General features: G+C 48.9%; 1 protein-coding gene across 2 annotated transcripts in view; it reads right to left on the reverse strand.

Annotated features, from left to right (window-relative positions):
* Window positions 1-5,508: 5,508 nt before the first annotated feature.
* The window catches only part of Nwd1 (NACHT and WD repeat domain containing 1), a 61,070-nt gene continuing 51,020 nt past the window's right edge, over window positions 5,509-15,558 (reverse strand). Inside the window, exons 14-18 of one of the 2 annotated variants that reach the window (XM_026390044.2) lie at window positions 13,064-13,218; window positions 10,471-10,747; window positions 8,650-9,200; window positions 7,770-7,875; window positions 5,509-5,810 (exon numbers count right to left, since the gene is read on the reverse strand). In XM_026390044.2, coding sequence (XP_026245829.2) covers window positions 5,509-5,810; window positions 7,770-7,875; window positions 8,650-9,200; window positions 10,471-10,747; window positions 13,064-13,218 — 1,391 coding nt within the window. Of the gene's footprint in view, window positions 5,811-7,769; window positions 7,876-8,649; window positions 9,201-10,470; window positions 10,748-13,050; window positions 13,219-15,558 lie in introns of both variants that reach the window. The other variant, XM_026390045.2, reaches the window with a different exon arrangement.

The following is a 15,558-nucleotide window of genomic DNA, read 5'->3' on the forward strand; positions in this document are numbered from 1 at the left end:
CTGTTGTTAGCACAAACGTTGTTACGTAGAACATAGTTGCACACATACATCTTTTAATTCTTATTTTTAACAAACATAAAGAATTGCTACAATAAGCCAGGTACAGTGGCGCATGCCTGTAATCCCAGCAACTTGGGAACCTGAGGCAGGAGGATCACAAGTTCAAGGTCAGCCTCAGCAACTTAGCAAGGCACTAAGACACTTAGTGAGACCTTGTCTCAAAATAAAACATTAAAAAATAGAGCTGAGGATATAGCTCAGTGGTAGAGTGTGCCTGGATTCCATCCCCAGTACCAAAAAATAGAAATCAAAAACTTGCTACTTTAGTTTTTTTTTCCTTTTTTCTCTGTGATGCTCATTTACACAGATTAAGTTGAAAAGCCTTGACAATTTAGATAACACCAGCTTTGGAACACCAATTTCCCTACCCTTTGTCACATGTAATGGACCACTGAGAGTCTTAGATAGATCTTTGGTGGGAGTCAGGCACAGGGGCACATGCCTATAATGCTAGTGGCTCGGGAGGCTGAGGCAGGAGGATCGTGAGTTCAAAGTCAGCCTCAGCAAAAGCAAGGTGCTAAACAACTCGGTGAGACCCTGCCTCTAAATAAAATACAGAATAGGACTGGGGATGTGGCTCAGTGGTCAAGTGCCCCTGAGTTCAATCCCTGGTACCCAGCGCCCTGAAAAAAGATAGATCTTTAGTGAGAGAATATTTTGGCAAAGTTGAAAAGATCAAAAGATCCTATTGTGAACCAATCTAGTCTAATAAATGGTGAGACTTTATGAATCAAATCTCTCGAGTGTAGAATGTGTTATGGTAGGGAAAATTCTAAGGGGGCTCCCAGGATTCCCACCCCCCAAACGCATGTTGTGTGTCAGTCGGCTTTGTCACTGAACCAGATACCTGAGGTAAATCAACTTACAAAGAGAAAAGGTTTATCTTGGCTCACAGTTTTGAAGGATTCAGTGCAAGATTGGTTGCCCCTGGGGCCCCATGGAGTGTGTGGCAGAACAAAACAACCCACCTAGTGGCCCAGAAGTGAAAAGGAAAGGAAGAGCAAAGATCCAGGCACATCCCCAAAGACACAGAAGACCTTCCACTAGGCTCTCCACCTCTTAAAGGTTTCACAACGTCTCACTAGTGCCATTCTGGGGGCCAAGCCTTTACCACGTGGACTTTTGGGGGACATTTAAGATCCAAAGTATAGCACATGCCCCGTGGAAATCTATTAGTCCACGTTCTGTTGCTATAACAAAGTGCTCAAAGCCAGTAACATAGGCTCATGATTCCTAGAGGATCCAAACAGCTTGGTTCCAAGGAGGGAGGGCCCCTTGGTGCATCACAACATGGCGGGGAAGAGCACTCTGCAGAAGAGAACAAGAGTAGGTGGTGGCCTCACTTTGTACAATCACTCTCTCAACTCACTCACTCCTGGAGACCTAAAGTAATGCCTTCCAAGGGTGCTGCCTTCTCCTAGGCCTACCTCAGAGACGAGCCACACCTCGCAACACCATCACACTGAGAACCAAGCTGCCAGAATGCGAAGCTATGTGGGGCACACTCAGACCGTAGCCAAACCACAGTAATTACCCTACTTGGCGAAGGTGAAGGGATTTGAAAGTATTTTTGCAAATATATACGAGTTGGTTTGGAGTTGATCCGAAGAGAGGTTACTCTGGGTGGGCTTGGCCTAAAAAGGACATATTTAAAAGATAATCTGGAGATCAGAGACTGAAAGGGGCATTGAGGAGCCACCTGCTGGTGCCCAAGAAGGAACTAGCTGTTTGGCCACCTGTCCATGGAGAAGGGCAGCTCTAGGAGCCTGAGGTCCAAGTTCTGCAGCACCAAGGAGCTCGATTCTGCCAACCACCTGAATGAACTTGGATGCAGACTTTGAGCTTCCCCACGAGAACCCAGTTTCACTGACACCTTGTGAGTCACTGAACAAAGAACCGGTTCAGTCCATGCCTGTACTCTGACCTGAGAAGTTATAAGATAATAGGTGGATGTTATTTGAAGCTGCTAAATTTGCGGCAATTTGTTATGCAGCAATAAAAAGCTAATATACCGTGAGGTGGCCTCATGAAAAATGTCTACCCTGGGACAAGGGGGCATCAGTGGAGGTCCTTTGATTATAACCAATGTCTCACTCTGGTGGGAAATGATAAATGTTGAGGCTGTGAATGTGTGGAAGTAGGGGGTTGGGAAATGAGAAACATTACCTAGAGCTGCTTAAAAAATAAATAAAGTCTATTTTTTAAAAATGTTCACCTTGAAACCAGGCACAGTGGTGCAGGCCTGTAATCCCAGTGTCTCAGGAGGCTGAGGCAGGAGGATTGTGAGTTTGAATCCAGCCTCTGCAACTTAGCAAGGCCCTGTCTCAAAAGGGGAGGAGGGACTGGGGATGTGGCTCAGTGGTTAAGGCCCTCTGGGTTCAATCTTCATTTTTTTAAGTGCCCCCCCTCCATTATAAAGGTGGGGATCAAATAACCATGTTGTCATGGATGTTGGGGAGTTGGGAGACCTCATATCAGCTAGTCTTCTCCGAAGCACAGTGAATGTCAAACTTCCATAACAGCCAGCCAGAATCTGTTGAATGAAAACTACTGAAAAAAATTATATGTGTGTGTGTGTGTGTGTGTGTGTATGTATACATACATATATATATATATATATATGTATACATACATATACACACACATACACACATAATATAGATATATACAGGTGTATGCATATACACAGGAATATATGTGCAAGTTTGCATATGTATGTGTATATATGCACACATATATGTGTTTGTGCGCATATAAAAGCAACCATTTGGAGTAGCCCTTTATTAGTTCTTATTAGTACAGCCACATGCTGCATGATGACATTTGAGTCCATGATGGACCACATGTACCACATGTACCAAAGGTTGCATGTCCTAGTGACATCAGAGCTGTCGTTTGCATGAACATGCTATGATGTTCGCAGAGGACAGACTCACCTAACAACGCATGTCAGAGTGTGCTCCTGTTTTTCAGTGACACGTGATTGTATTTACTGCAGAGCGGTTGCTTCTCACTGAACCCATCAAAAATGTTGAGATGGACACAGAAATTTTAAACCAGAAGTTGCAGACGAGATCTCGCTGTGTTAAGCACCCACTTGGTTTCCACATAGAGTTAACACCTGAGGCACAGACACGTTGGCAAAGAGTCACTTTCCCCACTAAGGTCCCCTCATAAGCTAAGTGTGTTCTTTAGTCAAATGGAGATGATGAGGCAAACCTAAATTATTGATTTCCAACACTTGAAAATCTTCTCCTAAGGTATGAACTCAGCCTAGTGCCCATGATGCATGTCGACAAAGAAAATGTGGTATACATGCACAACGGAGTATCATTCAGCCATAAAGAAGGATGAAATTCTTTTATTTGTGTGAAATGGGGGGACATAGTGTTAAGTGAATCAAGCCAAACAAGAAGTCAAGTGCTGCATATTCTCTCTCATGTATGGAAGTTAAAAGAATAAAATAAATGTGCTGAGTGCAGTGCAGAGTTACTAGAGGTCAGGAAGGTTGGATGGAGAGGGTGGTTATGGGAGGCTGAATTTGATTCCTGCACACTATATACCTGTATTGCAATATTCCACTGAACACCAATAATATGTACAATTAATACACGTTAATAAAAATAAAATAGAATTGTTAAAAACCTAAAAAGAAAGCTGATGCCCAATGCACCTGAGCGTACATTTTAAGATCACCGATTAGATATTTTAAAATGGAAGTGGATGTCAACATTCACAGAACTGCCAAAGCCCGACTTGGAACCCTGGTTTGGGAAACAAATGAACATTCTAGTCAGTAGAGTCTCGTCCACTCAAAAGCCTCATTTTCGGGGCTGTAGCTTGTCACTCTGTGGCATAGCACCTGCCGAGCACCTGTGAGGCCTGCATCCACCCTGATCAGCCCCCACAAGAAAAGCCTCATCCTCTAAGGTTGCTCTTACTGACAGTGTCTAGAATCCAATGGAGGGGAGAAGGAGCAGCAAGCACCACAAAGGTTTGGACTCCTCCTTATAGCAAAGGCTTCAGAAGCAAGCAGGGCTTTTTAGAAGACTGTGGGCAAAGAGGAAAGATCCATTTGAGTGAAATGGAATCAGTTCAGCTGCTGAACCTGCACAGGCAGATGGTCCAAAAGCAAAGCCGAGAGATGTCAACAGCTCTCGCTTGCTCGCCTGTGTACACTCGTTCTCTCTCTCTCTCTCTCTCTCTCTCTCTCTCTCTCTCTCTCTCTCTCTCTCTCTCTCTCTCTCTCTCTCTCTCTCTCTCTCTCTCTCTCTCCCTGCTTCCAAGAGCCTCCAGTTTTCAAGACAAAAAAAAAAAGCATCTTTATCCTAGAGCTTGGGAGCCAGGGAATAGGGCTGGAAGAATATAACATGTTAACATGTTTATTACTTTAATGCAGCTTGAGTCCTGAAGTCAGCTCATGAACTTAGAGACAGGCCAAATGTGCCTCTAGATATAAATTTGAGCCAATTGCCAATTTTTAAAAGCGAGAACATTTTGCATAAAAGCCTCGATTTCTGGCTTTCAGAAAAGAAGCACTAACAACAGGGGGCTGCTTTTGCCATGGCCATTCTGGGCTACAGTCGGGGTGCTCATGCCCACCTGTGAGAGGATGTGTATCTCCCTGCTCCCAGGCTGTTGTTCCCTGATGTACACTCAGGTGTGTGGGAATCATCACTGACCACCCTCGTGGGCATTTGAGTGTGCCCCATGGAGGAGATACATCATGCTTCCAAGACTAAAGCAGGAGACGTAGTCCAACCAGGACTGGGAAGGAAGGCTCCTGAATCTCATTTCTCAGAGCTTTTGTACACCAGGCTTGTGACTTGAAGCAAATCATAGTGACCTCTGCAAGGCTCAGTTTCCTCGCTTATAAAACAGAGACAGCAGTTCCTGCCCTCCCTGAGGTATCAACTGTGATGAGGATCAGACGACAGCCTCTGTTGCTGCGTGGACTGTAAAGCTCCACATTCTTCCATCCCTCCTTTACCTGGTCCTAGCATCCCAGTTTCCCTCCCAGAAATACCGTCTTCCATTCTCAGTCAACATTGTTGAGTGGCCATTCTCTCCACCCTGAGCTCTGTTCAGTTCAAGCCAGCCAATCAGGGCACTGCATTCTCCTGGAGCTCGTGATTGGTTCAAGGAGGAGTGTTGAGCCAATTGGAACCAATAGAGCCAGGGCTAGGACTTAGGTGCAAACTCCAGGGACAGGGGAGTTGTCTTTTCTACTGAACTTGAGAAGGCAGCGTATTTGTTGCTAACCTGCGGGTGGCAGGTATGAGGCTGGAACCGAAGAAGGAGGAAAGAAGGATGTAAAGATGGAAAAGGTGAGGCCTGGTCTCATAATCGGAGGCCTTGGGTCCACAGGTACAGCAGCAAATGCGTTTTTTGCTTCAACCAGATTAGGTGGAGCCAACTCATTGGAACCTCATGCTCCGTGGGGGGGTTTCACACCAAAAGGCAGACTTGTGAATGTTTGTTTGATCTGGATTTGTTTCCCTGGGCCATCTTGGATGTCAAGTCCTGGGGTGTTTCTGCAGCTGCGGCCAGCTCTTCTCTCTGCCTGGACTTGACCATCCACACTGCCTTCTTGAAGTTCTTGAGGGGATCCTCCTGTGAGGCTCTTGATGAAGGACAGTGGAAACGCTCTCGGATGAGATAGCCATGTCTCGTGGGAGCAATAAAGCCATTGGAGGTGGGGATGATTCTGTTTACCACTGCATGGACAAACTGGACAGCCAGCAGGGTGCCTGGGGGATCAAAGGCAGGGCACAGATAAGAAATCTGGGGTGCAGAGGCCAACGCTACACATTCCAGAGTTGGTTGCATGGCTGCCATGCTCCTTACTAGCTTAGACGGGACATTTAGCCTCTCAGAGTGCCTCTTTCTTCATCTGCAAAATGGGAATGATAACAGAACCCATCTGCCAAGAGGAATTTTGAACATTTAAAGACATAATGCATGTCAGGTATTCACCATAGGTCTTTGGCCCAGAACAAGCTTGGCCAATACTATTGTTGGGGGAGTAGAAAGAAAGGTTATAAAAGGTTATGAGGATGGGCTTTTAAGGTCACAAACCTCAGCCCTCAGCGTCTGAGCCATGTGTGACTTTTTGCCAGGCACCTTTGCTACAGTGTGTTGGAACTACAATGTATCAGATGACAGTGGGTTAGGTTGCAATGTTCTCAGATGACAGTGTTCCACTATAATATATCAGATGACAATGTATTAGACTCTACATGATCTTGGTTCAGCCACTTATTTGCTTTTTGATTTTTGTTTTAAAAAATTTTCTGTGGTCATAGCTGGACAGAATGTCTTCATTTGCTTATTTTTATGTGGTGCTGAGGATTGAACCCTGTGCCTCACATGTGCTAAGGCAAGCCCTCTGCCACTGAGCCACAACCCCAACCCTGACTTGTTTTTTTTTTTTTTTTTTTTTTTTTTTTTGGTCTCTAACCTTGCTGAATCTCAGCATCTTTATTTGTCAAACAAAATTAGCAATGACACTGGCATGCCTACTGATGTCAAAGGGAGATATCTCTGTAGGAGAGCCTTCTCTGTAGGGGACTGCATAAGAAAGTGACAAAGGTGAGCACTGGAACCAGGCACAGTGGTGCACACCTGTCACCCCAGCAGTTCTGGAGGCTGAGGCCAGAGGATCATGAGTTCAAAGCCAGCCTCAGCAACTCAGTGAGACCCTGTCTCTTTAAAAAAAAAAAAAAAAAAAGAACATTAAAAAAGGGCTGGAGATGTGGCTGAGTGGTTGAATGCCCCTGGGTTCATCCCTGAGATCCGCCCCCCCCCCCAAAAAAAATGAGGACTGAAATCAGGAGAGCCAAGTTGAAGCTGCTGCCTTCCTGTTGCCCACTGTATTACTCAGCCTCTCAAAGCCTCCGTTTTTGCTTGGAAAATGGGAGTAACTGCTGAGAGAACTCACTCTCTCGGGAACAGTCCCAAATACATAGTGAATGCTAATTTGTGACTATGACCTTGGTGTAATAAAAAAAAAAAAAGGTCAAAAGACACTGGGGTTTTCAAAGTGTATGGTCTTAAAATAGGTTGTCCCTAACACTTATAAAAATTTTGGGGCAAGAGAATGAACGAATCCAGGTCCTCTTCCTGTAAGACACAATATATAAGCATTGCAAAGCTAGCAGAAAAACTAATAAAAATGTACTCTACTCTCCTACATTGAAGAAGGTACCTTAAGAACCACCTGGAAGGTCAGGTTCGGGCACCTCAGAGTTCATTGCTGGGAGGTGACAGCATGTGAGAGCCAGTCCCCATGGTGTGTGGCTTGGCCCTCTTCTCTTCCCATCCACAGCTCCATCCACACCTGAGAGGTCTCATATCTGTGCACGTGTGAACCCCTCACCCCAGCTCGGACACAAACTCCATCCATACCTCCCCATGCCACCTCCCAAGCATACGTGTGCAAACACGGGGGGGGGGGGCACAGTCCATCCCCAGAGGATGCCCCCAGGCGGGAGGACAGTGCACACGCCCTAAAGAGGGGTCAAGTCCATTCAGAGCATGAATCTGACAGGCAGGTTGTGGGCCCATCCCCTTGGCCTGTAGAGACCTCCCTAAGTTGAGGGACCCAGCTGGAGAAGGGCAGAGCAGGGGTTCGAAGACCCAGGTGCTGAGCCAAGGCCCTTTCCCTCCAGATCAAAGTTCAGTCCTTCCCTGACAGCAACATAACTCACCATCCAGCACGCTCCAGACGATTATGGAGCGGTCCTTCAAGCCCACGTACACAAACTTGTCGTCCTTGGAGAAGCAAGCGCACTGGACTCCTCTGCAGAAGGAACTCTGTGGAAAACAGACCGTGCGATCCCGATTCCAGACTGAAACACAGCCAGGAGGCCGACCCCACAGAGCCAGGCTCTGAAGCCCTCCTCAGGAAATGGACCAAAGGAAAACCTGAAGAGATGGGGTGAGGGCAGATTTCCCCGGGACCAAGCCCGTCTCCATTGACATTGGTTCAGTGGTTATGTATTGAGTGGTTATCTCCATTCTGCATTGGAGACTGAATTATAAGATTCAGTTTCTTAAGTGGCCTTGCTTAAGTGTTAACTATGATCACATTCAGTTAAAACCTATGGCTAAAAACATTCCCAGTTCCCAGGTTAGATCTTAGAATAAGAAGAGGGAATTACACATTGAGCATTCCTAATCCAAAAATCCAGAATCTGAAGTACTCAAAAATCTGAAACTTTTTGAGAATTGACATGAAGTCACAAGGTATATGTGAAACAAATTAATTTCTTGCTTAAACTTGGGTCCCATGCCTAAGAGATCTCACTGTAAATATGAAAATATTCTAATATCTGATAAAACCCCAAATCCAAAATACTTCTCGTCCCCAGTGTGTTGGACAAGGGACACTCAACTTCTATTCCTCCTGATTACAGAGTTTTTTGACATCCCCTTAAACCCTGTTCACAAGGAAAGTGTCTCTCTCCCTTATGGCACCCTAATCCCCGCCCTTGACAGTGGCACGTGTGTGCCCTTTTTAAATGACAGCTCTTTGCCAATTCTCTAAAGCCAAGACCCGGTGTGAGTGTGGTGGGACAGGTCACGCACCGTGTAGCTCATCTTGAACTTCCACTTGCAGGCCTCCAGTTCCCAGAGACACAGCAAGGCTTCCTCAGACCCGCTGACCGCCAGCTGTTCCTGGTGGCTGACCTCCACGCAGGTGACTCGGCTCCTGTGGGCCTCCAAAGGGAACACCTTGGAATTTGCACACTCGTACAGAAACAGGTCGCCATTGGTCATGCCGTAGACCACACGGTAATCAGTCAAAACAGTCACGCAGGCTATGGTCTCAGGCAGCTGGGTATAAAAGGTGTATGTTGGCCCATCGATGACGGGACAGGGGTCTCCCGGGCTGATGTCCAGCACCAGGACAATGTTGTCATAGGCAATGGCCAGACGGTCCTCGTTCTTGCTCAAGGACATGCAGTTGATGGCCTTGCGGGCCTCTGGAGGGGGGATGCACATCACGTCCTGCCGGGAATTCAGGGGGAACACAAGGACAATTCCCGAAACAAGGCCCGTGAAGAGCAGCTGGGCTTGCTCGGCGACCTCCAGACACTTGACCTCGTTGGACGTGTCCAGGGAATCTTGCTCCTCACCTGCCACAGGGAGAGGACCACACTGAGAATGGATCATGGGGGCACGGCTTCCCTGGTTTTCTTATTTTTTTAAGGATTTTAAAACTTGTTACCCCTAATCTTCAACTTGGGGACTGCAAGCTTTCCTGACTCTGTCTTGCTCTTCAACAGTGGGAGGTTTTTACAATGCCAAGGGCATCGTCTCCCTGTCCTGCCGCACACTGTCGGGTTTCCTACAGCCCTCCGAACACGATGCAAGCCACAGTCTCTGAGGCTCACGGGACCACCCGGATTTGACCCCAGACTTGTCCTTTACAAACTTATGGAAAGAGCCAGACCCTTCCTCTGTAGCTCAAAAGCAGCTGTAGACAGTAAGTGTTCAAGTGTGGGTGTCCAAGCCAGGCCGGGGCTGTCGTTTGTGGACTCCTGCCCCATCCCACACCCCTCTCCATTTATTGTGTCCTGCTCCTCCCCTTAACCAGCAGATAACCACCTTGAGAACAGTTGCCTTGTCTGACTTGCTCACTGCCACCTCCCCCCATCGAGGCTCGAAGGCTGTTTGCCAAATCAAAGAAAGAATGAACTTGAGAATGAACTCGAGGGTCAGAATCCCTCTCTGTATTACACCTCCGCCCCTCCAGAGGGGATGTGGGAGGTACTGTTGAGAATGGGCTCAGAGACCCCTTCTCCAGCCAGTCCCCCCAGACCCAGAGGTGCCCGCAGTTTCATTTTTTCTACTGAAAATGGCATCTCATGAAGGCAGCCACTTAGGTGGAGATGTCTGTGGCGTCTGTCCCCTCCCAGGACAGCCCATAGTTAATGACTACCTGACAGAGGGGCCCAAAAGCCTGGTGCCCTCACCTAGAGGTAGAAAATCCCGTGGTCGCTATCAACTAAAGTTGGTGTCCTTCCCCCACCAAATTCAGATGTGGAAACCCGCCCCCCCCCATGTGCTGGTACTTGGAGGTGGAGCCTTGGGGAAATGACGAGGTCACAGGGTGAAGCCCTGGCATGGGATCAGTGCCCCTGGAAGAAGAGATACAAAAGCTTGCTCTCTCACACTGGCCTCTGCCGTGGGAAAGTATGAGGAAATGGCCACCTGCAAAGCCCCATCCGACACAGATCTGCTGGCACCTTGATGGCGGACTTTCTGGCCTCCAGAACCGTGAGCCGTAAATGTCTGCGTCCGAGCCCCCAGTTCATGGTGATTCGTTAGAGCTGCCTAACTGAGATGGGGGAGGGGGGTCTTCCGTTCTTACCCACAGAAATGATCACATCGTATCCTACAAACCTTCTGCCACGTCCCAAATGGTGACTTTGTTTTTGTCCCCGATTTTGGGGAAGTAGACGTAGCTTCCGTTGTGGGACACTGCAGTGAGCCCCGTGCGGTCCAGGAAGGGAGCCGAGGCCCGGGGCCTCTGCGTGCAGGTGAGGTCCCAGACTTTGAAGGATGAGGACTGCTGGGAGGCAGAGGCCACCAGGGCCCCTCCCCGGACCAGCAGACTCACAGGGGCTCCCACACCTTCCAGGACGTCCAGCAGGGTCCCCTGCTCTGACAGACTCCACACCTGAGCACAGAGAACAGGGAGGCAACGTTTTCCTCACTCCACCAGATCAGGAACAGCCTTAGGCCCATTGTCCACCCAAGTTAGGAAAGGTCTTGGTCTGGGGATGTGGCTCAAGCGGTAGCGCGCTCGCCTGGCATGCGTGCAGCCCAGGTTCGATCCTCAGCACCACATACAAACAAAGATGTTGTGTCTGCCGAAAACTAAAATATAAATATTAAAAAATTCTCTCTCTCTTAAAAAAAAAAAAAAAAGGTCTTTCCATCTCCCCAGCCCCCAAGCACCCCGAACCTCACCAGCAATCACAGCAGTTCTCAAAGGGTGTTCTGGGGAACTCCCGGAGGGGTGCCCCCAAGACCTTCTCAGAGGGTCTTCAAGGATCAAAATTATTTTCATAATAATTCTAAGATATTACGGATCCTTTCTGCTCCCTTCCTTTTTACAAATAAACTCGGGAATTTTCCAGAAGCTGCGTGACACTTGACATCACAACAAATGTAAGAACGCAGAGTCGAAGATGAGGATCCAGGCTGTCTTCCACTACGCCAAATGTTCAGGAGGTTTGAGAAAAATGGGAAACCGCCACCCTCCTCATGAATATGCACACACAGAGACATACATATGCACAGATCCATTGGTTCAGGAGACAGTTTTCATGAAAGTGTGTTGCCATGTGAACATGTCATGTGAACGCATTCCTGGCTGCGTGTTTATGTATCGCCTCCTTCTTCACTTTTAAGAGGGTAAATATGAAGAGATCCCAAATGCAGGGAGGGATCCCAGGTTGAATCCCAGATGGAAAAAGGACTTTTGAGGGGAAACTGGTGAAATCAGTTGATAGGATTGCCCTAATGCCGATCTCCTGGTCTTGAGAAATGGAGAAATGCATGAAGGGGAGGTTTCGAGTTCAAACTGGGGACTCTGCGTGACTCCCTAAAACCTCAGGTCATTCCACAGGACATCGTTCATGTCTGGTGAGCCTCAGAACACACACACACACACACACACACACAGTGCGGTGGTTTGTCCCCAGGGCTTCATGTTTGGAAGCGTGGGGCACCATCCTCCAGTGAGAAAAGATGAAGTAGTTCTCAGGGGACCCTTATGATGCCATCTGCCATGATGTGACACAGCCTGGTAGACCTCACCAGAGTTAAGGGTCTTTAAAACTGAAAGCTAAATAGTCCTGTGTGTGTGCGTGCGCATGCTACATAAAGGCACACAAAATATCCCTAAACAACGACTCCAGGGGCCCTTTTAAACTTTTTTTTTTTTAAGAAAACAGGGTTTCACTGTGGCCCAGGTTGGCCTCAGACATGGGATCACCTAACTCGGCCTCTTGAGTCGAGTACCTGATATTACAGGCATGTCCATGCACCTGGCTATAACCTCTTTTTTAAAAATAAAGGATCTCGCATCAGCAGTTTCATTATAGCAACAGAAAATGCAACTGTAAAATATGCATATATATATAAAATTCTACATAAATAAAAGCTCTCTGAGGTGCTTCATAACCTTTAAGAATGTCAGGAAGGGCCAGTGCAGTGGCGTGTGCCTGGAATCCTGGCCACTTGAGGCTGAAGCAGGAGGATTGCGAATTCAAGGCAGCCTCAGCAATTTAGTGAGATCCTGTCTCAATATCTCAAAAGGGGATGGGAATGTGGCTTAGTGGCAGAGCACCCCTGGGTTCAGTCCCCAGTATGCCTAAATAAATAAACAAACAAATAAATAAAGAGGGCTTGCTGAGTGTGGCCGCACACACCTGTCATCCCAGTGGCTCAGGAGGCTGAGGCAGGAGGATGGCGGGTTCCAAGCCAGCCTCAGCAAAAGTGAGGTGCTAAGCAACTCAGTGAGACCCTGTCTCTAAATAAAATATAAAATAGGGCTGGCGAAGTGGCTCAGTGGTTGAGTGCCCCTGAGTTCAATCCCTGGTACCCCCCCCAAAAAATAAATAAATAAAGAGTGCCTGAATCAAGGGATTGGAAAACTGATACTTGGCCACATGCTCTTCTCATCAGCCTCAGCAACTTTGAAATCATCGAGAATTTTTCTTTGCCGCAACCCTAGTCTACCCTGAAAGACAAAGTTTTTCAGGTCTAATTAGGAAATGTCCCTTCTCCGTTGGGTTTGTATAGTTCCCACCCAGGTCTGCTGTTGGGGCCCAGCAGACACCTCCATACCCTCCCAATGAACTGCCCTATTTTGCCCAAACTCATGTTTGTAGGTTTCCTGTTGTGCAGACAAAAGATTCCTAAAGAATCACATTTTTTTACAGCAGAGGAAGAAATGAGGACGCGGCTCTGGACCCCCCCCCCTCACCTGAATGAGTGCATCCCGGGACCCAGTGACGATCAGGTTGTTCTCAGCTCCAAAAACAGCTGTCTCTACCACGTCCTCATGTTCCAAGTCGCTGGCCATGAAACGGTGAAAGCCCTGGGAGTCGGCCAAGAATATTCGCACGGATCTTCCAAAGCCTGAAACGGCAGGGGCCGGGTTACCCGTCTGGTGCCTGGTGGAGCCTGAGGGTCAAGACCATCAACAGAGACGTGGTAGAGCACCTCCTGCCTGGCAGCGGGGTCCACGGTCCGCCTGGGTCCTCAGGGAGCACCAAGCTTGCAAAGAGCAGCCCTTGGTAAACGGAGGGTGGGAGGGAGGAGGGAGACGGGGAAGAGAGAAGGAGGGAGGAAGGAAGAGCTGAGACCCTCCAGGGCCTTCGAGTCAAGAAGGCTTGGTCCCAGGGTGTGCTGTTGGGAGGTGGGGGAGCCTCTGAGATGTGCGGGGCCTAGCCGGAGGCCCCTGGTCAGTAGGAGTAGAGCCCCTGGAGGGGACCGAGTCTCTGGCCCGTCCTCTCTCTCTATTTTCTTCCTGGATCATGAAGTCAGTGGGTCACTGGGCCACCTGCTCCCTGCTGTTACCATCTGGGGTCCCCACTAGAGGCCGGAAGCAATGAGGCCTCCAGAACTGAGCTCAAAGAACCTTTTCTCTTTATAAGTTCCCCAGCTCAGGTATTTTGTTATAATAATGTGGAAGCTGGTTAGTAGAAGAGGGGGGGAGAAGGGAAAGAGGGACGGGATTACAGGTTGTTATGAGGACACCAGAGGCAGGGAAAATGGCACAGAGGCCCACACAGAGGAGAGGTCAAGTGAAGACAGAGGCCAGCACCGAACCGAGGGGGTGACAAGTCGAAGGAAAGCTTTTGGCAGAAGCTGGGAGGACCCTCCCCCACGGGTTTCAGGAGGGGGCAGGGCTCTGCCAAGGCCTCGGGTTGGACTCTGGCCTCCAGAACCACGAGAGAAGCTCTTTCTATTGCTTTAAGTCCCCCCGTTTGTGTGGTGGGTTGGCACAGCTCAGGACGTCTGACCTGGCCTTGGAGGGACGAGGAAGTGGAAGTCCCTGGAGAGGGGGAGGCCAGGGGATGCCCAGGAGGCAGCAGAGGCCGGGGCCGGCTGAGGGCAGCGAGGAGGCTGGGGGGACTGGATAGTGAAGGGGGAGAGAGCACTGCAGGGCCGCAAGGAACGAGCAGGGCAGGAGGCCCGGGGACCTGGGTGACGGATCAACACATTTTTACTAGTTCATCTACTTCATCGATGAGGATGCTCACCCTAGACCCTTGTTCCACCGGACGTGCAGAGTCCACTGAGGCTCTGCGTGTCACCTGGCAGCCCACCCAGGGGCAGGGCGGTGGGCAAAGGCCGAATGGGAGGCCCCTTTTTTCTCATTGAGTCGGGGTGTGCCCCACGGCTGGAAGAGTAACACGACTCTGTGTGTGTGTGTGTGAGAGCATGTGTGTGTGTGAGCGCATGTGTGTGTAAACACCTTCTTACTTTACAAAAAGAGTTCTGTTCCTTGAACACTGTGGGTCCCAGATTGAGCTGCTCATTCCCAGTGTCACTAACGTGGATCTTATTCCAGCAGGCACCTGGCACCATCCCAGAAATTACTGCCTATAGAGTACGAAGGCCACCAGTTCATTCTTCCAGGTGTTCACAAACATGACATCATGGGTAAATAAATAGAGATTCTGATGCGAGTCCCCGTCATGTTTGAGAACATGGAGTTAAACCCAGACCCTCTCTGTGATTTCAGCAAGTTACTTAACCTCTCTGGGCTTTAGTTTCCTCATCTGGAAATGAGAATAATGAACGTGCCCTCTTTCCGGAGCTACTGTTGGAGAGTAGAGGAGTAGATCACTCAGGCCGGGTTCTGACCAGCCCGCAGCACCCTACGCATTAGCCACTGTTATCAAAGCAGAGACTCGTGCTGGGGGCGGGCCCCAGCGTGCTGTGCCAGCCTCTTGAGGACCCCAGGACCAAGCCAAGTCAGCAGGCAGGTGGGGTCAGCGCTCCACTCACCCCCTGCAGAGCCTCTGTGAGGTTGTGGGGGCTTTGTCTGTTTGGTGGAAGGCACGGCTCCCGCAGAAGGCTGTTATAAGAAACTTGCGCATCAAATTAGTGACCCCAGAGGGTGTGTGTATATACCTGGGAGGTGAGGGTTAACCAGCACCCTGAGCTGTCCAACCCTGCACATCAGATCCGGCCTTTGCCCAGCTTTTGGAATGCTGCCTGGTAGGACCTGGTAGCAGCGGTCTTTTTGTTTTTCTTTGTGCTTAACCCTGACCCGCATCCCCAGACCTGCTCATTATCATTTTTTAAAATTTTGAAACAGGGGCTTGCTAAATTGCTGAGGCTGGTTTGAACTTGCAATCCTCCTGCTTCAGCTTCCTGAGTTGCCGGGGTTACAGGTGTGCACCTCCACGCCCGGCATGAGTGGTCTTTCTGTACCTGGGGGATTGGTGTCCCATTAGACAGTAACAA

Source organism: Urocitellus parryii, chromosome 3, assembly GCF_045843805.1.
Source record: "Urocitellus parryii isolate mUroPar1 chromosome 3, mUroPar1.hap1, whole genome shotgun sequence".
NCBI lineage: Eukaryota > Metazoa > Chordata > Mammalia > Rodentia > Sciuridae > Urocitellus > Urocitellus parryii.